The sequence below is a fragment of the Halichoerus grypus genome, chromosome 5, assembly GCF_964656455.1.
Source record: "Halichoerus grypus chromosome 5, mHalGry1.hap1.1, whole genome shotgun sequence".
In the NCBI taxonomy this organism is placed as follows: Eukaryota; Metazoa; Chordata; class Mammalia; order Carnivora; family Phocidae; genus Halichoerus; species Halichoerus grypus.
This window is the reverse complement of record NC_135716.1, coordinates 166,402,947-166,429,251: the sequence shown is the minus strand read 5'-3', so window position 1 is coordinate 166,429,251 and position 26,305 is coordinate 166,402,947. Positions and strand designations below refer to the sequence as shown.

Sequence of the window (26,305 nt, the reverse complement as noted above, 5' to 3'; positions counted from 1 at the left end):
CATTCTCTCTCTTTCAAATAAATAAATAAAATCTTAAAAAAAAAAAAAGACCTTTCATGGAGCACCTGGCTGGCTCAGTCAATAGAGCATGAGACTCTTGATATCAGGGTCATGAGTTTGAGCCTCATGTTGGGGGTAGAGTTTACTTTAAAAGAAATGACCTTTCATGGTAGAGCTTTGACTTGACTGAAAAACAGTATAGTATTTACAAGATTGCTGTTTGAACATCAGTGGAGTCCAGAACACATGCATGTGTGCATACACACACACACACACACACACACACACCCACCCACCCACCCACCCACCCACCCCATAATGGAGGCTTCCATTACAAGAAGGTGATAGCAATGTAATGGATTGTTTGTGGAATGGTACCAATGGCTTTCAGTTCCTTTTTTTTTTTTTTTAAAGATTTTATTTATTTGACAGAGAGAGAGGGAACACAAGCAGGGGGAGTGGGAGAGGGAGAAGCAGGCTTCCCGCGGAGCAGGGAGCCCGACACGGGGCTCGATCCCAGGATCCCGGGACCACGACCTGAGCCGAAGGCAGACGCCTAACGACTGAGCCACCCAGGCGTCCTGGCTTTCAGTTCCTTACTGAAGATTTGTTTTGTTTTTTCCTCATCAAACCAGTGTTTTTCTGTTAGTAGCCAGAATGACATCAGATCAGATTGTAGTCTGTAGCTACAGCTTTCCATTTTTCTGCTGTATAAGATGAAATATTACATTTGACTTGACTAAATATTTTGAAATTTCATGTTTAAATTTCCTTTGATGATTCTATATCTTCTGTTTTTCCTCTTTGATCTCCCCCAAATAATTTAAATGCTATAAAACAGGTGGGTCTAGCTGCTTTCTTTTGTCCATTTCCCATCCCCAGCCCCCAGAGGTCAATCTCTTCCTTTTTCAGTTTAGAGCTCAATAATCAAAAGGTTTGAATAGCAAGAGTCCTTATTATGTCTGAAATAATAAGAGAAAGAAGTAGCACCCAAGAAAAGACATTCTTGCTAGGTGGAGCTTGGCCAATACTAAAGAGGTGTGCTTGTTTAGTTCTGGTTTTAATCTCATAATATATCCAAGGCCAGTGGCTTAACATTGGTTACAGTGAAATTCAATTAGATTTGCTTGATCATTTATTTTCATACTCACTGTATACCCTCACTTTACCAGAAGATGAAAAGGTTGGATGGACTGATTTATTAATTCATTCAATAAATTTTTGTTGGCACACTGCCCTAGCTGCCATGAAGGAGAAAAAAATGAGTAAGATACAGTTTCAACTCTGAAAGAGGAGGTTAAGAACTGTCAGTGTGAGGCAGAATGAAGAAATGTTTTTATACATATACAAAGAGTTGTGTTACTGGAATTTTATGTCATTATTCAGCATGACTTGTACTTAAGGAAATTATTAAAACAAAACTTGCTTGTATAGCTATATATTTCCTTTTCATATTTGTGTTCTTTGAACAGTTTAGTGGTGATTTCTTTTTTTTCCTGCCCCTCCTCCCCCAGTGGTGATTTCTTTAAGGAGAGTTTTTTGTTGTATTTGTCTTGTATCAAGAGAATTTGGGGGGTACCTGGGTGGCTCAGATGGTTAAGTGTCTGCCTTCGGCTCAGGTCATGATCCCAGGGTCCTGGGATCGAGTCCTGCATTGGGCTCCCTGCTCAGCGGGGAGCCTGCCTCTCTCTCTCTCTCTCTCTCTCTCTCTCTCTGTCTCTTATGAATAAATAAATAAAAAATCTTAAAAAAAAAAAAAGAATTTGGAGAACATGGGGAAATAGGAAAAACTAGGGACTGCCTAATTACCTTAAAGATATAAATAGAGGCATCTGTGTGGCGTAGTTAGTTAAGCGTCCAACTCTTGATTTCAGCTCATGTCATGATCTCATGGTCCTGGGGTCCAGCTGCAGGTTGGTTTCCATGCTAAGCAGGGAGTCGGCTTGAGGTCCTCTCTCCCCTTGCCCTCCCCTCCCCACATTCTCTCTTCTCTCTCTTTCTCTCTCAAATAAATACAATCTTTAAAAAAAAGATATAGATAGACAGTACTTGGTGATGAAACCTAGTTTTATATTGCTAATAATGCCCCCAGGGTGGGTTAAAGGTTCTTTAGTAATTTGTGTTTCTCATGAAACACTGGAGCTTGAGTATTTTTGTTGTAGGTTTAGTTTGAGGAGTGGTAGAAATAATAGCCAACTTTTCTTGATTTTAGACCTTTTGTTTATTTTCTAAGAAATTCCTTTAAAAATTGGTTTTATGATAAGAAGCATCAGTCTTATTGGTGGTCATACTGGAAATATCAGGGATGAGCTAAGAGAACAAATGTCTGTTTATTTTAACAGTGCCATTTTGGACGACAGTTTGCATAACTGCTCTGTTCCTGAATTTTACTTTTGTTAAAGTAATAACTCCTAGAGTTTTTCTCTAAGGTTAAAAATAAATTGTGTGAATTCAACGTATATTTAGTTCTACAGTGTATTAGTAGGAGTAGAGATTCACCTCCAGATTACTTAGATATGAAGCCCAGCTTTGCCATTTACTAGCTCTGAACTCATTGGACAAGTTTACCCCTGTATGACTCAGTTTCCTCATCTATTAAGTGGTGTAATAAATGAAATCCTTCTTATGTGCTTGTTGTGAGAATTAGATTAATTAATACATATAAAACACTTACAACAGGGGCGCCTGCGTGGCTCAGTCGGTTAAGCGTCCGACTCTTGATTTCGGCTCAGGTCATGATCTCTGGGTCGTGAGATCGAGCCCCAGTCTGGCTCCGTGCTGAGCACAGAGTCTGCTTAAGATTCTCTCTCTCCCTCTGCCCCTCTCCCAGCTCCTGCTGGCGCGTGCTCTCTCTCCCCCTCTCTGAAATAAATAAATCTTAAAAAAAAAAAAGTTCCTGGCATTATAATACATGCTCAGTTAATGTTAGCTGTTACTATTCATAAAAAATGAGGGGAAAGAATGCATGGGAAATTGAACTTAGTTTATTCTTTCTAAGATTTAGCTTCCTTTTTCATCAGATCTTTTGTTAGAGATGTTCATGTGTAACAAAATAGATATTTAGTATTATTTTATCTCTTCATGTTCTGATTTTTCTGATGGAAACTTTTACCATGTGATGAAATGATCAGGAAACAGGAATGAAGGGGAGAAAAAGCAGAGATAAGAAATCAGCTTTGAATGATTAAAAATTCCTAGTGCTATTTTAGTCCTTGTAACTTAACTGTTTCTCTTAGAAACTAGAAGAAAAGCAGACCTGGGGGTGGGGGGTGTTAATCAGTTTTTTTATAAATCTAAAGCCAACTATAATCAAAAGATTGTGTTGCTGTAAGCATATATGGCAGTGAATTTGTGATAACATATAACCCAGAGCTTGCAAGATAATTTCAGTTATGCCTGTGTTTCTCTTTCCTTTTTGTCATGAAAATTGTTAAGCGATTTATTATAATAAGTTCATTACCTACAAGCCTGGCAGTTTTCCCAACTTAAATACTCCATAACCTGAAAGGGATACCTATAAGCTAAACTAGTGAAAGATCCTATTTTCCCTTTGCCTCTCTCCATTGTTTTCAAATATTTATTGAATGCTTACTATGTGCTGAGCAGTATGTTACTTGTTGAGAATGTAAAGACAATTTCTGCTTTCAAAGAATGTAGGAGAGACAGGTAAGTAAATAGATAATTAAAACAAAAGTGATGTGTACCCGTATATGTAGAGGTATGTTCAAGGTGACTTTGGAGCACAGAAGACGGATACCCAACTCAATCTTAAGTGCCAAAAGGTAGAAATGTTCAAAGAAGGCTTCGAGAGGAATTTTGAACATCTGGAATTTGGAATTTGAAGGAACAGGAGTTAGCCAGATGAGGGATTCTGGGGAGGGAGAGGACTTTCCAGGCAGCTAGAACAGCAGATGCATAGGTAGATAGGCCCAGGAGAACATGTCACAGTTTAGGAATTCCAAGTGGTGCAGTGGGACTAAAGACTCGTCCTAGGACTGAAGATGAGCAAGTATGGGAGAGGAATGAGAGAAGAGGCTTGCTAGAAAGATAGGCTTGGGTCAGGGGTTGAAGGATTTTTTTGTGAGCTATAAAGAACATTGTTAAATTTGTGCTGTTATAAACACCACTGTGGCACCACTTCTGAGGACAGATTAGAGAGGAGTAAAACTGGAGGCAGTCAGAATAACTGTCACTGCTCAAGCACACAGAAGAGGATGTTCGGGGGGCGCCTGGGTGGCTCAGTTGGTTGGGCAACTGCCTTCGGCTCAGGTCATGATCCTGGAGTCCCTGGATCGAGTCCCGTGTCGGGCTCCCTGCTCGGCAGGGAGTCTGCTTCTCCCGCTGACCCTAACCCCTCTCATGTGCTCGCTCTCATTCTCTCACTCTCAAATAAATAAATAAAATCTTAAAAAAAAAAAAAAAGAAGAGGATGTTCGGGTTGAAAGCTGCGCTCCACCAACAGATTCTCTCAGACTGGGAAGATTTGTAAAATTGTGTAAAGATACAGACTTTTTACCCCAAGTGAATGAATCCCAGAAGAATTATTTCAGCCCTTTATCTTTTTTCTTATCCTTCACTACAAGTCCACACAAGAAACGGGTTGTCAGCTTTTCCTTGGATTTTAGGAGAGGGAGTATTCTGAAGGCCCTTGGTATGTAGGGCTGGGAACCAGGTGAGTATTGATAGAGTGTTTAATAGCTAATTGGATCCCGTTACATTTAGGGCTTTTTCAAGAAAAGAAATTCTTTTTAGGCTGAAAAAACAATAATCAAATTTGCATCTTGAAAGATTTTATTTGGTGACTACATTTTGATAGCATCACTAGTGCAAATAAAGATTAGCTTTTCTAAAAGATTAGAGTAGGATTAGGCTAGTTGCTTTAGCATAGACAGGTGAGCAAAAGTGCACGTTGACCATATTTTCTCTGACCTCACTAGATTGTCTTCCTAAAGTGTTAATGTGTTTCACTGTTATTTTTGTTCTTTAAGATTTAAAGTAACGTCTATACCCAACGTGGGGCTCGAACTCAGAACCGCAAGACCAAGAGTCAAAGCTCCAGGCGCCCTCACTGTTACTTTTTTTTTAAACAAGATTTAGAAGCACAGTTTTGTATAATCCAGAACATAATTTCTGTTTGAATTTAGAAATTATATGTATAACTTCCCCCGCCCCGTGCTTCATCTCCCAGAATCTGTGGTTGTGAAAGATTGAGGGTTTTGAGGGAAGAGAGTGGTACAAAAGAGGTGGATACCTCCTACATGGAAACCAAAGAATAAAGTGCATTTGAATTACTGGTTGGAGCAAGTTTGATAGAAACACCATTGATACGGTCATCCTTGGTTCCTGTTGCAGGAATTACTGTTGACTCATAGTGTAGCCAGGTGTTCATTACTCAGAATTTTTATTTAGTAGACGATGAAGGCTTTATTCTCCCCCACATGGTCTAGAAAAGAATGTTTAAGGAGATTCCTTGTTAGAAATTTCTGAATAACTTTTACAAATATTATAGCTATATCAGACATTTATTGTATTCTTACTGAATATTTGGCTCAGAATATTCCTTAGTCATGTTTAGATTTCTTTCTCACTTGAAGTGAGATTGAGGGCCAGACGAGTTAGAAAGAATTATGAAAGAGAGACGGAAGGAGAGAAGTGGCTAAGAGTCATCTCTCTGAGTCACCAGCAATGAATGCCACTTTACTGGAGAACATTGAACTTGTTTCAAAACCCAGGGATGGGTAGCTCTTTGACTTCTGACTGGTTAGTTTCACACATCATTGATAACTTCTGGTTCCTTAATAGAGGCCACTGGGACTTAGTTTTTATGAATATCATGTTTTCTAAAGTACTTTTTTCTTTAAAACTCATCATCACTTTCACTATAACACTAAAAATCTACTTTCAGCCCATGAAAAAGTACTATTTGGAGTAGAAAGAAGGCCAGTAAGATGGAGGTTTATTAACTTTCAATGGATAACAAATAGATGTAATTCTCAGTAAATCTTTAAAATAAAAGCATTTTTCCTTAGGCTTTGAATTGTTGTTAATAGTCAAAGACTAACTGAGTGTTACTACAAAAAGTAGTAATTCAGTTGCTAGAGAAAGAGTATTAATAGCTCACTAGTTAGTACTGTATAAAAAGAAACACTGTTTTTAACTGTCAAGATTCCCTCAGAGTATAGTGCCTTTAGTAGGTGGTGCTTGGTGGTTGGTACCTTGGAAGATAGACACCATACGCTGAGGAAAGGTATAATTAGTGCTTTGACATAACTGTTTTGTTACTACTCGAAGACTTCCCAGTGGGCTTTAAAAACCCTTTAGGTTCATCATGTCCAACAGAACTTTCTGCAGTGATGGAAATGTTCTGGATCTGCACTGTCCAGTGTAGTAGCCACGTGTGGCTACTGAGCATCTGACATTTGGCTAGTACAGCTGAGAAACTGAATTGCAAAGTGTGTTTAATATAAATACATTAAATATTAATAAATTTAAATAATCGTGTGTAGCTAGTGACCATGGTATTAGACAGTGCATCTTTAGATATTTGAGAACTGAACAGCACCTTTGACAACCATTACTTCAGTGACCAGTCATTAAAATCTACTCTAGTGTAACCAATATTTATTTGTAGTACCTTTGAAAGTGTCACCTTTTATTTTGCTTCTGTTAGAACTGAAGGAACTACAGTATAGGTATACCTCAGAAATACTGTGGGTTCAGTTCCAGACCACAGTAATAAAGCAAATATCCCAATAAAGTGAGCCAAATGAATATTTTTGTTTCCTACTGCATGTAAAAGTTATGTTTACACTATGCCGCAGTCTATTAAGTGCACAGTAGCATTATGTCTAAAAAACTAATGTACACATTTTTTTAAAATTTTTTCTTTCAAGATTTTATTTGTCAGAGAGAGAGAGCACAAGCAGGGGGAACAGCAGGCGGAGGGAGAAGCAGGCTCCCTGCTGAGCAGAGAGCCTGATGAGGGACTCGATCCCAGGACCCTGGGATCATGACCTGAGCCGAAGGCAGACACGTAACTAACTGAGCCACCCAGGCACCCCACATCTTATTTTAAAAATACTTTGTTGCTGGGGCACTTGGGTGGCTTAGTTAAGCATCTGACTCTTGGTTTCTGCTCAGGTCGTGATCTCCTGGGTCATGAGATTGAGCCCTGTGTGGGGCTCTGCACTCTGCGGGGAGTCTGCTTGAGGATTCTCTCCCTCTGCCCCTACCCCCCACTCTCTCACACACGCGCTCTCTGTCTCACAAATAAATAAACCTTTTAAAAAATGTTTTGTTGCTGGAAAAAAAAATAAAAATACTTTAGGGGCGCCTGGGTGGCTTAGTCGGTTAAGCAGTCTTCACCAGGAATAGATTCCATCTCAAGAAACCACATTCTTTGCTTGTCACTAAGAAGCAACTCCTCATCTGTTCAAGTTTTATCATGAGACTGCAGCAATTCAGTCCCATCTTCAGGTTCCATTTCTTACTCTAGTTCTCCTTCTTTTAATACCACATCTGCAGTTACTTCCTCCACTGAAGTCTTGAACCTCACAAAGTCATCCAGGGGAGTAGGAATCAACTTCTTCCAAAGTCCCGTGAGTGTTGATATTTGGACAAACCGTTCCATGAAATCACAGGTGTTCTTAATGGCATGTAGGTTGGTGAATCCTTTCCTGAAAATTTTCAGTTTACTTTGCCCAGATCCATCAGAGGAATCACTATCTATGACAGCTACAGCTATACAAAATACATTTCTTAAATAATAAGGCTTGAAGGTCAAAATTAGTCCTTGATCCATGGGCTTCAGAATGGATGCTGTGTTAGCAGGCATGGAAACAAAGGTAATCTCACTGTACATCTCCATCCTGAGCTCTTGGGTGACCAGGTGCATTGTCAGTGAGCAGTAATATTTTAAAAGGAATTTTCTTTCTGGGCAGTAGTTCTCAAGAGTAGGCTTAAAATATTAGGTAAACCATGTTGTAAAGAGATGTAATGTCATCCAGGCTTTGCTGTTCCATTTGTAGACCACAGGCAGAGTAGATTTAGTATAGTTCCTTTTTTTTTTTTTTTTAGGCCCTAGGATTTTTAGAATGGTCAGTGAGCACTGGCTTCTACTTAAAGTCACCAGCTCCATTAGCCCTTGACAAGAGAGTCAACCTGTCCTCTGAAGCTTTGAAGCCAGGCATTGATTTTTCCTTTCCAGCTATGAAAGTCCTAGATGGCATCTTCTTCCAATTTAAGGCTGTTTCATCTACATTGAAAATCTGTTGTGTGGTGTCGTCACCTTCGTCAATTATCTTAGCTAGATCTTCTGGATAACTTGCTGCAGCTTCTACATCAGCACTTGCTGCTGCTTTTTGCATTTTTATGTTACCGAGACGGCTTCTTTCCTTAAACCTCATGAACTAACCTCTACTAACTTCAGACTTTTCTTCTGCAGCTTCCTCACCTCAGCCTTCACAGAATTGAAGAGAGTTAGGGCCTTTTCTGGATTAAGCTTCGGCTTAAGGGAATTTGTGGCTGGTTTGATCTTCTAGCCAGACCACTCAAACTTTCTCTATATCAGCAATAAGACTGTTTTGCTTTCTTATCATTCATGTGTTCACTGGAGTAGCACTTTAATTTCCTTCAAGACCTTTCCTTTATATTTGCAACTTGGCTAACTCTTTGGCACAAGAGGTCTCGCTTCTGGCCGTCTTGGCCTTCACCATGCCTCCCTCACTAAGCTTAATCATTTCTGGCTTTTGATTTAAAGTGTGAGACCTGTGACTCTTCCTTTCCCTTGGACACTTAGAGGCCATTGTAGGATTATCAATGGGCCTAATATCAATATTGTTGAGTCTCAGGGACCAGGGAGACCTGAGGAGAGGCGGGGAGATATGGGGGAATGGCCAGCTGGTGGGTGGGGCAGGCACACACAACATTAAGTTCGCCATCTCATGTGGGCCTGGTTCACGGCGCCCAAAACAATCTCAATATTAACATCAAAGATCACTCATCACAGATCACTATAACAAATATTATAATAATGAAAAGTTTGAAATATTGTAAGAATTACCAAAATGTGACACAGAGACCCAAAGTGAGCAAATGCTGTTGGAAAAATCGTGCCGATAGACTTGCTTGACTCAGGGTTGTCGCAAACCTTCAGTTTGTAAAAAAATGCAATATCTTTGAAGCACAATAAAATGAAGTCTCCCTAAGTGAGGAAGATGACAGAGGAAGTTAATTGGGGAATTTATTTACTTCAGGTCTTTATTTACATGTCATCTTCCCAGTGAGGCCCTTCTCACGGTTTGTCCTGTGGCCCTCTCGTCAGCCCACTTGTTTCCCTTTCCTGAATAATTTTTCTCTATCGTCCTTATCACCATCTAACATACTAGAAAGAAGGCATGGGGTTTTTTTTTCACCACTGTATTCACTACTGTGTCCCCAACACCTGGAACAATAACCTGATACTTCAGAGGTGCTCAGGAAATATTTGTGGAATGAGTAAGTAAGACTTGTGGTTTCCCAATAATAATCCAATCCATTAGACAGCTATTTTGCATTATATGGCAAGCACTGAGCTAGATTCATTATATAAAGTGCACTATGGCCACAGGTCTCTTCCATAATAAACCACTTCTTAGAGGCATTATTTGAAACATAACATTGAATTGGTTAAGTCATTGGTTTGACTCTGCTGTAGAATTTCAGAACCACAGGGGAGCTTGGCAATAATTTGATTCAGCCTCCTGATGTCATATAGTGGGTTTAAAATTCCATCAGTGTCATTTATAGCCTCTTCCCACCTCCCTTTTCCCCCTCATCGTCACAAGCTGTGAATCTTTTGGTCCAATTATTTTCCCCCACATCTTCTCATCTCCATTCAGTTAATTCTCACTTCTATTCGGGCCTACCCTTCCCACTGTCTCTCCTGCATTCTAACCGACTCTGCAAATCCTTAGCCCAACTGTGAAAAAACCCTTTCATCTTTCTTAACTGAAACTTTCTTGTTTAATAAATTTCTTACCACTCTTTCTTCAATTCTAGAAGCATTTCCTGACCCCTAGGGCATCCTTAAGAACTTACTGTCTTCAAAACAAAAACTTGAAGAGAAAGCGAAAAGGCAGAGTCTAGTTGCTAAAGCACCAGTGTTTTGGTCTGAGGTCTTCCATTGCACGGAACTGAAAGCAGCCGTATGGCATGATTTCACTTTCTTTCTCCCATAACCACAGACCAACACATTGTAGGCTTGCAGACATGCACGTTACTGCAGGCCTGCCATCCGTATTGCCTCTGTGATAGAAAAGCCTATCGGAACCTCCCAAGTTTTTCCTAAGAACTGTGATGTTTATATTTAAACACTGGTGGGGGGGGTCATTTCGTAAAGAATCTAAGTGGGGCGAGAGGGGGCCGAATATTGTAAGCAGCTTCAACCATCCAACTCTTTAGAAAGTCTCTTACTTAATCCTCACAACAGCTCTGTAATTCTGTCCATTTTGAAGATGTGGAAACTGAGGCACATTAAGTTAAGTAACTTGTTCAGAGTTGCCTAATCAGTAAATGGGAAAGCTGAAGTTTTACAGTTACTCGTGAATCCAGAGCCTCTGCTGTCTTCCGTTGGTAAGCCACGTTGCCTTCTGGAAGTTGGGGTAGTTGGGCAACAAGAATTACAGTATTTGATGCAGAATAGGAAGCAGGTGTGTTTGCTTTTGCATCCAAAGAACCAGCCACAGAGAGAAACCAGTGTCATTTGGGGCAAATGAGATGAGTATCTGGTGATACCAGGGGCTCTGTCTTGACTTACGGTTTCTGTCACTTTCAGCCTGTTCTTCAGGCGCGTTCATATGAAGTATATATACATGCTTTCTGCTGAGGAACTTGAGCCTGACAGTAGTGATTGTGTAAGGTTTTTGTTTTTTTGTGTTTTTTTTTTTTAAATTTTATTATGTTATGTTAATCACCATGCATTACATCATTAGTTTTTGATGTAGTGTTCCATGATTCCTTGTTTGCGTACAACACCCAGTGCTCCATTCAGTACGTGCCCTCTTTAATACCCGTCACCGGGCTAACCCATCCCCCCAGCCCCCTCCCCTCTAGAAACCTCAGTTTGTTTCTCGGAGTCCATAGTCTCTCATGGTTCGTCTCCCCCTCCGATTCCCCCCCTTCATTTTTCCCTTCCTACTACCTTTTTTTTTCTTTTTTTAACATATAATCTATTACTTATTTCAGAGGTACGGGTCTGCGATTCATCAGTCTTACACAATTCACAGCGCTCACCATAGCACACACCCTATGTCCATCACCCAGCCACCCCATCCCTCCCACCCCCCTCCACTCCAGCAACCCTCAGTTTGTTTCCTGAGATTAAGAATTCCTCGTATCAGTGAGGTCATATGATACATGTCCTTCTCTGATTGACTTGTTTTGCTTAGCATAATACCCTCTAGTTCCATCCACGTTGTTGCAAATTGCAAGATTTCGGTTTTTTGTTTTTTGGGGTTTTTTAAAATTCTTTTTTAAAGATTTTATTTATTTATTTGACAGAGACACAGCGAGAGAGGGAACACAAGCAGGGGGAGTGAGAGAAGGAGAAGCAGGTCTCCCCTGGAGCAGGGAGCCCGATGCAGGGCTCGATCTCAGGACCCTGGGATCAGGACCCGAGCTGAAGGCAGATGCTTAATGACTGAGCCACCCAGGTGCCCCAAGATTTCGTTTTTGGTTTGTTTGTTTGTTTGGGGTTTTTTTGATGGCTGCATAATATTCCATTGTATATATATACCACATCTTCTTTATCCATTCATCTGTTGATGGACATCTTGGCTCTTTCCATAGTTTGGCTATTGTGGACATTGCTGCTATAAATATTGGGGTGTAAGGTTTTATATAAATATTTACCCGACAGATTTGTCTCCTTTGAAAAAAGTTATTACTTGCAAAGCAGTACAGTCTCAAAAACCATCATGAACATGCCATTTTTTCCCCCAAAACAAGAGTTTCACATCAATTCTCGGGATTCTTTGGAATGATTTCTTCCAGCCTCCATCTGTAGCACTTTTCACCTTAATTGCCTTTTGTTACTAGATTTTGTGAACAAAGCTTAAAATTGAAGAATTTTGTTTCTTCCCTTTGTTCAAGGTTAATAAATACGGTTGCATGTCCACAGTGCACTGAGTTATGTCAAGCATTGAGGGTTTAAAGATAAATACATCACGATCCCTGCCCATGAGAAGTTTCTAGCCTATAAGAGAGGTCAGAAGATCATTGCAATTTAGGGTGTGTCCAGCACAGTCAGTCATGATCAGCTCTTTACCTCTCCAATCTTATGTCTTGATGCTTATATCTTTTTCTCACCTCTGTCATCTCTTCCGTGACTAACTTTTTGATCTTAGATGTCACTTCTTTTGAGATATTTTCTTTGATCTCTCAAGACCAGGCTAGGCACTCCCACCCCTACCAGTATGTTTGCATAGTACCTAAGTACTGATTATTGTAGATCCTATTTATTTGAACTGTCAGCACGTTAAGGGCTAAAACTGTTGTTTTAGCACCAACACATTGCTGGGCACATAATCAGTGATCAGCAAATCTTTATTGGAATTCTCCTTGAATGACTAAAGAATGACTCATAATAGTGGAAGCAACATTTGAGCCAATTCTTAAAGGATGAGTAGAAGTTCCCTAGATGGATCTGGGGAAGAAAAAAATCCAGGCCAAGTGAAGAATTTGTACAAATAGATGAGACCTTGAAAAGTTTTTACAAGTGACTGAGAAGGCTTTTTAATTTCTCAGACGTGGAGTCTGAGAAACAGGTTATTGTCGGATGTTATTTCCTATAACTATCCAGAGCCAGCCAGACTAGATTAGAGTTACATCATGGGGTAAAGAATAAGAAGCTACTCCCTCCCCCAATTATAGATCCAGAAGTTGAAAATTAATCCTTTACTTCAATATGTATCTGTGTGACCTGTCAGTACTTTCTGTTGGTCAATCTTTCCTGGAGGGAAGTGACATTCTTCCCAACCTTTCATTAGAGCTCACCTCCTTGAGACATCTCAGGCCAGGAGAAAGTAGTATGCTGAAGTAAATTGAGGGAGATGTGATTAAAATCACTAAGAGCTTACTCCCCTAAGTAATCCAATTTATATTGGTACTTCAACATAAAAGTACATTTAAATGAAAGCATTATGCTCTTGTGATTGATCTTGTAAACTAAATAAATCATATTCTCATGTTTGTGTGTGATATGATGTGCTTGCCAACAAAAGGCTTTGGAGTTATAAACGTCACTAAGTTTTGAATGCCCAGCTCTTTATAGGTTACTTGCAGTGTTTAGAAGCAGTTCTTTAAAAAAATGAGGCTCTGGTTAGAGGGCTTCAAGTGCTATCTTTGCCTGTTAAACTTTATTTTTATAAGGCCTTCTTGCTCTTTCCATAAATATAGGAAGAGATTCACAAATTTTAATCTGTCACTTCCCCCATTCCTTGAGGCAGTAAGCTGTGGAGGAAAAGTATTCTAAAAAGAGACTATCTTTTATTAGGGGACAGTTAAGAAGAAACAGTTGTCTACTTACTGTAAAGTTAAAAGGAGATTGCGCTTTGCATTTTTTTAAGTAGGCTCCAGACTCACGACCCTGAGATCAAGACCTGAGCTGAGATCCAGAGTTGGCCGCTGAACCAACTGCCCCACCCTTTGCATTTCTAAAATATAATACATGGAAAACTAGAATGAACTCAAGGCTTTGATTGTTAAATTTTATTTTATTTTTTAAAAGATTTTATTTATTTGAGAGCGAGCGAGCACAAGCAGGCAGAGAAAGAGGAAGAAACAGACTCACTGCTGAGCAAGATAGCCCGATGTGGGGCTCTATCCCAGATACCTGGAATCATGACCCGAGCTGAAAGCAGATGCTTAACTGCTTAACTGACTGAGCCACCCAGGCGCCCCTGATTGTTAAATTTTAAAAGTCATCAGTGGGCCAGTATCTTCCTCTCTCTCTCAGCTTGCTTGCTTACCAATTGGCACCAAGTAAATATTGATTGTTGGAATGAAACTGAAAAGGGCTGGCCAGTGACCGTGTATCAGCCTGGTACAAAGGCAGCAGAATGATCAGAGAGATTTGTTGTTGTTGTAGAGAATGGGCTTCCTTGGGAAATGAGTATATCTTTAGGAAATAAATATTTCTGACCATTTACACAAGGGCCAAAGTGAGTCCTGGAGTTAGAATTGGGAGACTTGGGTTTTAGTCCAGGCTCTGAGCAAGGCAGTTAATGGTCACTAAGAATCCTTTCATTCTTTTATTTTTAAGTTTTATTGCGACCTTCACAGTACTCTAGAGTAAGCAATGTGCCAAGCCAAGATGGGCATTTCAATTAAGAAGGTGGTAAACAGCAGCTATACCAGGATCCATAAATCTGTTGTTGTACTCTTGTATGGTCCTGTCAGTGTGTGTGTGTGTGTGTGTGTGTTTGGGTGTGTTTGGGTGTGTTTGGGTGTGTTTGGGTGTGTGCGCGCACTGTTCCATCTGCTTGATGTTTTTGTATAGCAACCCTGATTGTGTTCAGACTTCCTCCTTGGCTTACTTCTTCCAATTTGCTCTCTGAATTCATGATACAGAAATGTCATCCTCTTCCGTTTCTGACTAACCTCTTTGTAATGACTGAGTTTTTTGCCATCTACCATTGTCTGGCTGCTCCTGGCCTTTCCTTTCTTGATTTGTTTTTTTACTATAACAACTGTGATCATTAGTGCTTGCATTTATTGAGAGTTTTCCGTGTGCCAGGCACATTGCAAAGGGCTTTATTTATGTTCATGTCATTTAGTCCTTACACCTGCCTTGTGCTGCTAAGTATGGTTATGCCCCATTTTACAAATCAGAAAACTGAGATGCAGAGGTGAAGTAACTTGCCTAGTGTTAACGCCTAGTGATAGATCTGGAATTAAAATTTCAGTTGCCTCCAAAGCTCTCTCTCTTTTTTTTTTTTTAGTTTTGTCATTTATTTATTTTTTAAGATTTTATTTATTATTTGACAGAGAGAGAGAGGACAAGCAGGGGGAGTGGCAGGCAAAGGGAGGAAGAAGCAGGCTCCCTGCAGAGTAGGGATCCCAGGACCCCAAGATCATGACCCGAGCCGAAGGCAGGCGCTTAACCGACTGAGTCACCCAGGCTCCCCCAAATCTCACCCTCTGGCCATGGTGATGGAGACAGTGGTGATGATGATGGTTACTACAATTTGTTGAGCACCTACTGGGTTCTGGGCAGTGCATTTGCCACCTTTTGCCTCCCCATTTTATAGTGTAGAAACCTATTACACATGGTCTGCATTTAGGCTAATAAATAAGTGCCAGGGTTTAAAGGCATTGGGCATTCTTACATTAGAGCATTCTTTCAATATGTTTTTCCTTTTACTCTTTCCTGTTTTAATGGTCAACATAATGTTTTTCTGACTACTACCAGTATGAACAATTAAATGTTGCCTAAGTTTTTCTGCACTTTTTTTCTTACCACTGCCTTGGCATTATCATTTTCTTATTTGTTACCTTTGCTATTTTTTCCTATATCAAAAGCAGATAATGGGGATAAGATAATGGGGGGAAAGGAGAAGGTGCTAAGAAAAGGCAAGAGGAAAGTCCAAATACTAGAAATTGTTCTGTGATCTCAGTTTGGAAAATGAAGATTTAAACTAAAAGCTCTGTTTTTTGTTTTTTTTTTAGCAGCTGTCTTTTGTTGAAGGACTTTGGCACTTACAAATAAAAATTCATCAAACTGTGTCCTTAATATTTATGTATTTTGGCTATATGTAAATTAGTTATATTATTAAAAAAGAAAAATCAGTATGCAAGCTGGACCTTCAGTTGCTGCCTGTGGTTAGCTGATATTTCCATGTATTATAAGCAACATGTAGGGTTACTCGCAATAGTTTTGTAATCCCCAAGATCATATGGTGGTTACTGAGCTTTAGCAGAAAGAGAAATATTGTATAATATCTTCCAAACATTTATTTCAAGTTTACTATTTTAGTAAGGAAAATTGTCAGAACTGTTTCTTTTTATTTTTAGAAAAGGTATATTCAGTCCAAAAATATCCTTTCTGATGTTATTAATTCCCCAAGTATAGATCAAATCCTGCTTAGGGTATGCCACTTACAGGTAGGAAACACTACGATTTTAGAGCAAGCAGTGAAATATAAGAACAATCGATACTTTTAAGGCAAGCCTATATTGAAGACATACCTTTGAGTTGAATTCTACTCCCATCAGTCTGCTGTGCATAACCCTGATGTTTTTTGTATGATTACATTTACAAGTTCTGTGGTAGACTCTTGAGCAGGCTCCCTTCTTCTATGGCGGTGAGTCTGGAGAGTTACAACCGAAAGCTCCGGGTCAGGAAAAGTAGGTGTGGCTTTTTGGGGCTGTGCCGCTCAGCCCCTAGAATGTAGTTGGCAATCTCCTCCCCTTCCTGCACTTGAGCTCTTCACAGTGTGCGCACTGGAATGACAGGCATTCCTGTGTGAGGAGAGCCAGCGTGAAGACATATTTGTAAGAACCACAAGTGCCCAGGCCAGGATACAGGGGACAGAAACTCCAGCAGATTAACTGACCTCATGCTCTTTCCTGATGTTTGGGAGTGACACTGAGAGAGGAGTGCCTGTCCCCTCTCTATGTGGATTTATCTTTGAAGAAAAGTTTTCTTTGGTCCGGGACAGTTTGTTGTCGTGAGATACATCAGACAATTTAATCATGGGGCAAGCTGACGTCTCCAGACCGGTAAATCCAGATGCAGTTGGTGAGTAATAGAAGGCAAGGAAACAAAATCTTGACAGAGGCAAGGCAGATGAATAGGTGAGATTGAATATCTTATAGGAAGTTGAATGTTGTGAGGGTTTTGTTGTTTGTAACTTTAGGACATTTACAACTTTGTAAAGAATGAATGAAAATTTGTAAGTTGTTTTTCACTCAATTATATTAATTTACCACTCATAGTTTTGTCTTACTTGATCCCTTTGGAGTTTTTTTTATATAATACTGCTAGGAAACCATCTATTAATTTCTTGCTCTTGCAGAAGATAAGTACTACAGGAAATCATATTTAGAATTCAGTGTTGTTTTACTAGCATGTTGCGGGACTTGAGATATGTATGGCATAGAACTAGAACTGTTGACTTCTGTAAGTTGGACCATTTTCAAGAATTGTTATAATTTTTTAGACTCAATTATACATTCTCCAAATAAGTCTCCGGCTTTTCCCATTGTGCTGGTATTTCCATTTCTCATAAGGCAGTTCTTTGGTATAAACATTTCTGATGTCAGTGCTTTACATTTGAAGTGTTATTGTCTCAGAGGTAGCTAGAGACCAAGCTGGTAATTGCAAGTGTAGCTTAGAGTTTCAAGGCTTGTGAGTGAAATGAAAGTCCATTGTCCCTGAAGACTCATTTTCCCACCTGTGTGGGGTTTTGTGTAAGATGAAGATGTAAAGGTGGGAAAAATAGTTTTAAGTGGAATTGTTAAAGGGTTGGAAATATAAACAAAGTGGGGGAAAGCCTGGGAATCATTTCTTGACATTACACTTAAAAAAAAGATTTGTACCTTCTCTTTGATTTCGGAAGCAGCAGAAAACATGTTCAGTCCTAGGCTGCTCTTTTTTTCAGAAATGAAAAATGTTGATGACTTTAAAGAAAAGTTTAAAGTGTGAGAACACAGGTAACATTCCCAAATGTCTTGTGATTTAATACTATTTAGTTGGTTTTTTTTAAGATTTTATTTATTTATTTGACACAGAGAGAGAGACAACGAGAGAGGGAACACAAGGGGGGAGTGGGAGAGGGAGAAGTAGGCCTCCCGCCGGGGAGGGAGCCCAATGCGGGGCTTGATCCCAGGACCATGATCTCAGGATCATGACCCGAGCCGAAGGCAGTCACCCAACTGACTGAGCCACCCAGGCCCCTCAATGTTATTTAGTTTCTAAAAGTGTGTTTTCCGAACCCTGAGAACTTGCCAGATGAAATTACTACAAAGTATTTTTCATGTTTTACTGAAACTGAAACACATGGATCAAAAAGTGAGTCAGCAACAGATTTTTAGGACCAAAGTCAGGACTTGATTCACTTTACCTTGATCACCAGGAATTTTTAATTTTTAAAAAAATTTTAATGAAATGTTTCATAAATAGAATAAGGCCTAGAGAAAAATATAAAGGATCCTCTGGGGCCACTGCCCAGCTTAAGAAATGAAATTAAAAAGAGAGATATCCCACCTCACCCCTAGCTCTATGTCTACATTCCCTTGTGATGACATTTTGTTTCTTTGCTCCCAGAGGTAACCATTCTCCTGAATTTGGTAAATTCACTTTTGGGCCACTAAATTCTCCTGTCGTTCTTGATTAATAAGGATGAATAAGGATCTAAACAATGCTAGACATTTATCTATGAGACGGAAATGAATGGTCTTTGAAAAGCAAGAAATGGGTAAGGAGGTATAACTTACTAATAGGATATAACTTACTTATGAAGAATGCCCATCTAACACCTACATACAATATATTTCATCTGAGTAGATAAAGTTTGGTATATTTGTTTGATAAAAAGTGTGCATCAAATTCATCAAGTTTTCTACCAATAGTCCTAAAAAGATACCTATGAAGAAGAAATAGAAATCACTAGGTACCTAACTAAGATTTTTATGTTCTCTCTAGATTTAATTTTTGGGTTTTATTTCCTGTTGCCTAGATAATTCATAGGTGGCTGTAAGCTATTTTAATGGACAGACTGCATTCTAATATGTATATATATATATATATATAAAATAAAGTTTAAAGTTTAAATATAAACTTTTTAAAATAATCTCTACACCCAGTGTGGGGCTTGAACACACAACTCCGAGATCAAGAGTCTCACGCTCCACTGGCTAGGCCAGCCAAGCACCCCAATTACAGTTCTTATAATTCAGGATTTACTCTATTTGAGTAAATCAGGGCCAGGTCATGAAGGGTCAACATTGACAACTTTGAGGACTACACAATTGCTTTAAAGGCTTTTTACCAAACGTAACTGTTTCTTTATGAAATTTAAAAAGCATTTCAGTGAGTGGGTATGTGGAAAGTCTTACCAGATTCTTTGGAAGAATAAATGTACAAAGTAAATGAAGACTTAAATTATTTGTTTACAGGGGCGCCTGGGTGGCTCAGTCGTTAAGCGTCTGCCTTCGGCTCAGGTCATGATCCCAGGGTCCTGGGATGGAGCCCCCCATCGGGCTCCCTGCTCAGCGGGAAGCCTGCTTCTCCCTCTCCCACTCCCCCTGCTTGTATTCCCTCTCTTGCTGTGTCTCTCTCTGTCAAATAAATAAATAAAATCTTAAAAAAAAAAAAATTTGTTTACAGTTCTGGGCCTATAATATAGTAGTTAATTTTGAGCTTTGAAACTGATGGTAGGGCGCCTGGGTGGCTCAGTTGGTTAAGCGACTGCCTTCGGCTCAGGTCATGACCCTGGAGTCCCAGGATCGAGTCCCGCATCGGGCTCCCTGCTCAGCAGGGAGTCTCTTTCTCCCTTTGACCCTCCCCCCTCTCGTGTGCTCTCTCTCTCTCTCTCTCTTTCTCAAAAAAATACATAAACTCTTTAAAAAAAAAAAAAAAGAAAGAAATTGATGGTATTGGGGCACCTGGCTGGCTCAGTTGGTAGAGCATGAGACTCTTGAGCATGGGGTTGTGAGTTCAATCCCCATGCTAGGGGTAGAATTTACTTTAAAAAACTAATTAATAATAAAATTCATGGTACTAGGTTTGGCAGGCCAAGTGATACAAAATAAATTACTGAATATGTTGAATATATTTCTTATTATTTATGAGGCACTGTAAATGTTTCAGTGGACCCTGTATAGGTATAACTCAAATCTTATGCCCTTGAAAAATTTACTTTCTAGTTGAGAATTTAAATATTAAAAGAAAAAATCCAAGATATTTATAAATTTAAGATAAGGCCTATTCTTGGGGTGCCTGGCTGGCTCAGTCAGTGGAGCATATGACTCTTGATATTGGGGTTGTGGGTTCGAGCCCCATGTTGGGTGTAGAGATTACTTAAAAATAAAATCTTTAAAAACAAAAGGGGTGCCTGGGTGGCTCAGTCGTTAAGCGTCTGCCTTCGGCTCACGTCATGATTCCAGGGTCCTGGGATCGAGCCCCGCATCGGGCTCCCTGCTCTGCGGGAAGCCTGCTTCTCCCTCTCCCACTCCCCCTGCTTGTGTTCCCTCTCTCGCTGTGTCTCTCTCTGTCAAATAAATAAATAAATAAAATCTTTAAAAAAAAAAAACCAAAAAGATAAGATGTATTGCTGTTAACTAAGAAAAGTCTGATTTCAAATAAATAACCTTTGCATGAGGACGCATATGCACGTTGACAAGACGTTATGTCAGTATTCATTTAGAGTTTTACCATAGGACCTCTCCAACAACTGGTGAACTAATTGATTATTTAAATGCAGAGAAGGAATTTATGCTATAATGTCCATTCAAGGAAATTAGCAATTATCCTCAGTAGTTCATATAAAAATAATTATCCTCGGGGCACCTGGGTGGCTCAGTCGTTAAGCGTCTGCCTTCGGCTCAGGTCATGATCGAACCCCACATTGGCCTCCTGCTCAGCGGGAAGCCTGCTTCTCCCTCTCCTACTCCCCCTGCTTGTGTTCCCTCTCTCGCTGTCTCTCTGTCAGATAAATAAATAATATCTTTAAAAATATATATATATCCTCAAGTGAAATATGTCCATAGGAGAATCCTGTATATTTACTCAGATAAAACTGTCAAGTAGAGGCACCTGGGTGGCTCAGTCAGTTAAGCGTCTGCCTTCAGCTCGGGTCATGATCCTAGGGTCCTGGGATCGAGCCCGAATCGGGCTCCCTACTCAGCGGGGAGCCTGCTTCTCCCTCTCCCTCTGCTGCTCCCCCTGCTTGTGCTCTCTCTCTCTCAAATAAAATAAAATCTTAAAATAAATAAATAAATAAAATGGCCCTAGGTTCCATTCTGTTTTCCATTGAGAGCCAAAACAAGGTAGTTTTCCTCCTTGTTTCCCTTTGTTTGTCAGAACACCAGGTATATGATGCTGGCTATAGTTTTATGATTGTGTGTTCTAAAGAAAACACCTTTTTGAGTCATGCAGCTGCAGCCCACCATGAAGCATGCTGGAATTGGAGGTCTTGGTGTTTCTTGGAGGTAGTGGATGTTGGGAGAGGAAGATAACTAACCAAATTACAATTTGGAGTTTCTGATTTGAGTAGTACCCTGACACTATGCCCTGGTATTTAAACTACTTACTCCCTCACTCAAGTTGTAGCACCTCAAATTTCATAGGCTTGTTTCTTATACCATGTATTATACGGAGTTCTAGTACTTTCTTTTTCAACCCTCAGGTTTTTCCTAGTCAACATTTAATTCAGGTCTTTTAGTTTCAGTTTAGTTGTTCCAGATGAATTTCTGGAGTGATTTTGTTAAATAAATATATAATATTAAAAATTATGGGGCACCTGGGTGGCTCAGTTGGTTAAGCGACTGCCTTCGGCTCAGGTCATCATCCCGGAGTCCTGGGATCGAGTCCCACATCGGGCTCCCGGCTCAGTGGGGAGCCTGCTTCTCCCTCTGACCCTCTCCTCTCTCATATTGTTTCTGTCTCTTTCGCTCTCTGATAAATAAATAAAATCTTTAAAAAAAATTTTTTTTGAATTAAAAATTATGTAACGCTTTTCATCTTCAGATAAAGTATTCATTAACTATTAGCTATAGTTACATGTATCTACATTACTTGCTAGAGATAAGGATAAAACAGGGTTAAACAATAAGCCCTAGGTCAAAGACAGTGTTCATTTTAGAATCTGATTTAGAACCAATTCTTAAGGATTTTTTTTAAATTTATTTATTTATTTATTTATTTTATTTATTTATTAGAGAGAAAGAACCTGAGCTAGGGGAGGAGCAGAGGGAGAGGGACAAACAGACTCCATGCTGAGAGTGAGCCCAGCTGGGAGCTCGATCTCACAACCCTGAGATCATGACCTGAGCCAAAATCAAGAGTTAGACTAACCAACTGAGCCACCCAGGAGCCCCTCTTTAACCAATTCCTAAGGTAAGGCACAGGCAATTGGAGTCAACAGAAAACTTAGTTTTTATTTTTTTTATTTTATTTTATTTTTTAAAGATTTTATTTATTTACTTGACAGAGAGAGAGAGACAGCGAGAGCAGGAACACAAGCAGGGGGAGTGGGAGAGGGAGAAGCGGGCCTCCTGCCGAGCAGGGAGCCCGATGTGGGACTCAATCCCAGGACCCTGGGATCATGACCTGAGCCGAAGGCAGACGCTTAACGACTGAGCCACCCAGGCGCCCAGAAAACTTAGTTTTTAACACAGCCTTCACTACCCTCTCCCTTCATTAGGCCTGGTAATAAGAAACAAAATTATTGGGTCTTAGTTCCACCTCTTAGTTCCTCAAGTGAAATATGTCCATAGGAGAATCCTGTATATTTACTCAGATAAATATTTCTTGTACCTTATTAAGTTTAAAAAATGTTTGGATTTAAAGTATATAAAATTCTTCCCTTTTACCCATAAAACTTTTATAATAACCAGTTTTTTGTCCAGAATTTAAAAATCTGTACTTTTGTACAAGATACCTACTTCATTATCAAGAAGTTGTCAGATACCTTGGGGCGCCTGGGTGGCTCAGATGGTTAAGCGTCTGCCTTCGGCTCAAGTCATGATCCCAGGGTCCTGGGATCGAGTGCCGCATTGGGCTCCCTGCCCCTTGGGGAGCCTGCTTCTCCCTCTGCCTCCTTCTCTCTCTCTCTGTCTGTCTCTCATGAATAAATAAATAAAATCTTTAAAAAAAAAAAGTTGTCAAATATCTTTAAAAATTTTTTTTTTATTTACATGGGGCTTGAACTCACAACCCTGAGATCAAGACCTGAGCTGAGATCAAAGGTCAGACACTTAACTGACTGAGCCACCCAGGTGCCCCACAATTACCTTTTTTAAGTTTAAGGTATACAGCATGACTTGCCTTACATATATTGGGATCAATTATTTTTTATAATCTAATAGTCCTGGTTTTTTGTTGTTGTTTTTTTTTATGCCCACTGAGTTTGAAACAGATCTTGTGTTTATACAAGCATTTTAACAGCATCAAAACTTTGTAAATGGAGAACATTAATTTGTGGTACTTACACTATTGCACTTACTCATTTTTGCCTTCTAAAAGAGGATTATTATTGGATTTAAAGGACTGTTTTTAGAAAACTATAACAGAAGTACAGAAAGCAAAATGTGCTGCTAATGAACAAAGCAGGCTTTGTCAGAGCACACCCACAACTTCCCTTGGAAACACTGCAAAGTTGTGACCTTCGGGAAGTAGAACTGGGCGAAGGAGTGCAGAAGAGAGTCAGGGTCTGTCTGTACTACAGGGACAGTTAGGTCTGGGGTCCCAGCTCCAGTAAAGTAGTTTTCTGATCATGACTGCATCAAGACGGGTGCCCTGGGCGACTTGCTATGTACACTTTTTTGATAAAGAGTCCAAGTTGAGAGTAAGGTTTTTGTTTTTGTTTTTTAAAGATTTTATTTATTTATTTGACAGAGAGACAGTGAACACAAGCAGTGGGAGTGGGAGAGGGAGAAGCAGGCTTCCCACTGAGCAGGGAGCCTGGCACTGGCCTCGATCCCAGGACCCTGGGACCATGACCCGAGCCAAAGGCAGATGCTTAACGACTGAGCCACCCAGGCGCCCTGAGAGTAAGGTTTTATAGTGAGATGCCAGAAAATAATATATTCTCTCATGGAAAAAAGGCTTAAACTTTCCAAAGTTTTCCTGCAAGTAGAAAAAGGTGCTATGGAGAAAATCCACCAGAGCAGAGAGAAGGGACACTGATTTTTGGTTGGTAGTCCACATTTGATAACCGAAAATCCTATAAGGAGTCCATGACAGACCCCTATACTGTTGCTTCCTCCTCATTGCTGATTACATGTGGGAAGTGTGCCTGTTCCTTCTTTCTCAGAAGAAAGCACACCCAGATGAGTATGAAAAATATTTTTTTTTTTTTTAAGATTTTATTTCTTTATTTGACAGAGACACAGCGAGAGAGGGAACACAAGCAGGGGGAGTGGGAAAGGAAGAAGCAGGCTTACTGCCGAGCAGGGAGCCCGATGTGGGGCTCGATCCCAGGACCCTGGGATCATGACCTGAGCCGAAGGCAGACGCTTAACGACTGAGCCATCCAGGCGACCCTGAAAAATATTTCTGATAATTCTCATGACCAAATAATGCCAAGTTTTTTCTTCAAAGTGTTATGAAGTAGTTTATTTTTAATTAACCTACCTTTTATTTATTCCTCTGTTAATATTGTTACATAGCTACATTAAATTTTATTCATCCAACAATCTCCTTACTGATTTTGCCTCCAAATGACCATATATTTCTAAATCACCTTGCCCAAATGACTCCATCATCATGAGCTTGAGAACCCATAACTACCAATTTCAGAGCAAAATGAGTCAGATGGTGATGGAAAAGGAATGTAAAAAAGAGGAAATATTATAATACCGTTATTTTTTAAAGCAATATATTCCTATATAAAAGTTAAAAAAAAAAAGAGGATAATTAGTGAATGAGAGGTATATGAAAGGTCAAAAAGGAAAAACAAAAACACAAACATAGAGATGGAGAATGGAAAGGCAGAGAGAAAGAAAGTTCCAGACTAGAACTTATTAAAATTCTTTGGTCTTGGGGCACCTGGGTGGCTCAGTCTGTTAAGTGACTGACTCTTGATTTCGGCTCAGGTCATGATCTCAGGGTTGTGAGATCGAGCCCCATGTGGGGCTGTATGCTGGGCATGGAGCCTGCTTGGGATTCCCTTTCCTTTCCCCTTGCCCCTCCCCCCTCTAAAAATAAATAAAAATAAAATAAAATTATTTGGTATTGTGCCTAATTTAAGGACATGTGCTAATTATAATTAGCTGGCTGCTTTAATATGATACATGGTAAAGGATTTTAGTGAAGACAGAAACAGCTTTTATGTTGATCAAGAAATACGAAGTATTATTACTTGAAAGGTTTTTTTTTAAAGATTTTATTTATTTATTTGACAGTTTATAGGTGTGCTCTTGAATAATGGCTTAAAGTTGAGTTTCCAGAGCACTCCCAGACTAGTGCCATACCTGAGAGTATGACTTCAAGCCCTATCTCGCTCTCTCACATACTCTATCAAAGCATGAAGAATTTGTCTGTCTCAACTTAAAAGCAAGATCTAAAGAATTGTGGTACAAAGTAGTCAGTGAGAAAAGACTCCAAATACAGAATATGGTTTATAAATAAAAAAGAAAAATCAGTAATCTGATGTAAAAATTATGTGCAATACTGATCCAAATTCAGAAGTTGATTGCTACATCCAATTTAAATACAAAGTAATGACTTCTAAGAGAAGTAAACAAAAAATTTATAAAGAACCTATTGAAATTTGAAGTAATTATAATGAGGTGGCAAATTCATTTATAAGGAGGCTTCAGTAAGAAACCTAATTTTAGACTTTCTACCCTTCATAAATTTTGATAGTGAGCAGTATTTGAGATGAATACCAAACTTGTTAAATTATATAAAATAGAGATTGGGGGTGCCTGGTGGCTTGGTCAGTTGAGCATCTCACTCTTGGTTTCAGCCAGGGTCATGATCTCCTGGTCATGGGATCGAGCCCTGCGTTGGGCTCTGCGTTCAGTGCAGTGTCTGCTCCAGGTTCTCTCTCTCTCCATCTTCCTGTCCCCCTGCTCATGTTCTCTCTCTCTCTTTCTCAAATAAATAAAATCTTTAAAATAGAGATTAATACCAATCATCATGTTGTTGTAAAAATTAAATCATATTATGTGCCAGCTTAGTAAATTATATTCTAAAAACTTTTGTTAATGAATGAAACCGGATGTTGGAAAGACTTGTAAGATTTCAGCTTAATCTTTATTCTGAAGGCAGCATGATTGAAAGGATAGTAGACTTTTAAAGTCGCCTGGGTGGCTCAGTTGGTTGAGTGTCTTCGACTTAGGTCATGATCCTGGAGTCCCAAGATTGAGTCCCACATCGGGCTCCCTGCTCGGTGGGGAGTCTCCTTCTCCCTCTGCCCTTCACCCTGCTCCTGCTTGTGCTCTCTCTCTCTCTTTCAAATAAATAAATACAGTCAGATACTTGGATTTGAATCCCACCTATATTTATTTTTTTTTTAAATAAATAAATAGGGGTACCTGGGTGGCTCAGTCGTTAAGCGCCTGCCTTCGGCTCAGGTCATGATCCCAGGGTCCTGGGATC

General features: G+C 39.7%; 1 protein-coding gene and 1 long non-coding RNA gene across 17 annotated transcripts in view; one reads left to right on the top strand and one right to left on the bottom strand.

The window, feature by feature from the left end:
* The window catches only part of PHACTR4 (phosphatase and actin regulator 4), a 102,614-nt gene that overhangs the window by 39,424 nt on the left and 36,885 nt on the right, over positions 1-26,305 (top strand). For 5 of the 16 annotated variants that reach the window (XM_078073553.1, XM_078073561.1, XM_078073552.1 and 2 more), the window contains exon 1: positions 16,321-16,777. The exons of 9 other annotated variants lie outside the window; for them this stretch is intronic. In XM_078073553.1, coding sequence (XP_077929679.1) covers positions 16,732-16,777 — 46 coding nt within the window. In that variant the 5' untranslated portion in view covers positions 16,321-16,731. Of the gene's footprint in view, positions 1-7,509; positions 7,599-16,320; positions 16,834-26,305 lie in introns of those variants that run through there. 2 more of the 16 variants (XM_078073568.1, XM_078073567.1) reach the window with 2 other exon arrangements.
* Positions 5,385-16,366, bottom strand: LOC144381958 (uncharacterized). The gene is made up of 2 exons (XR_013448308.1): positions 16,225-16,366; positions 5,385-5,443 (listed from the first exon to the last, which is right to left on the bottom strand). It is a non-coding gene; the product is annotated as an uncharacterized LOC144381958 (long non-coding RNA).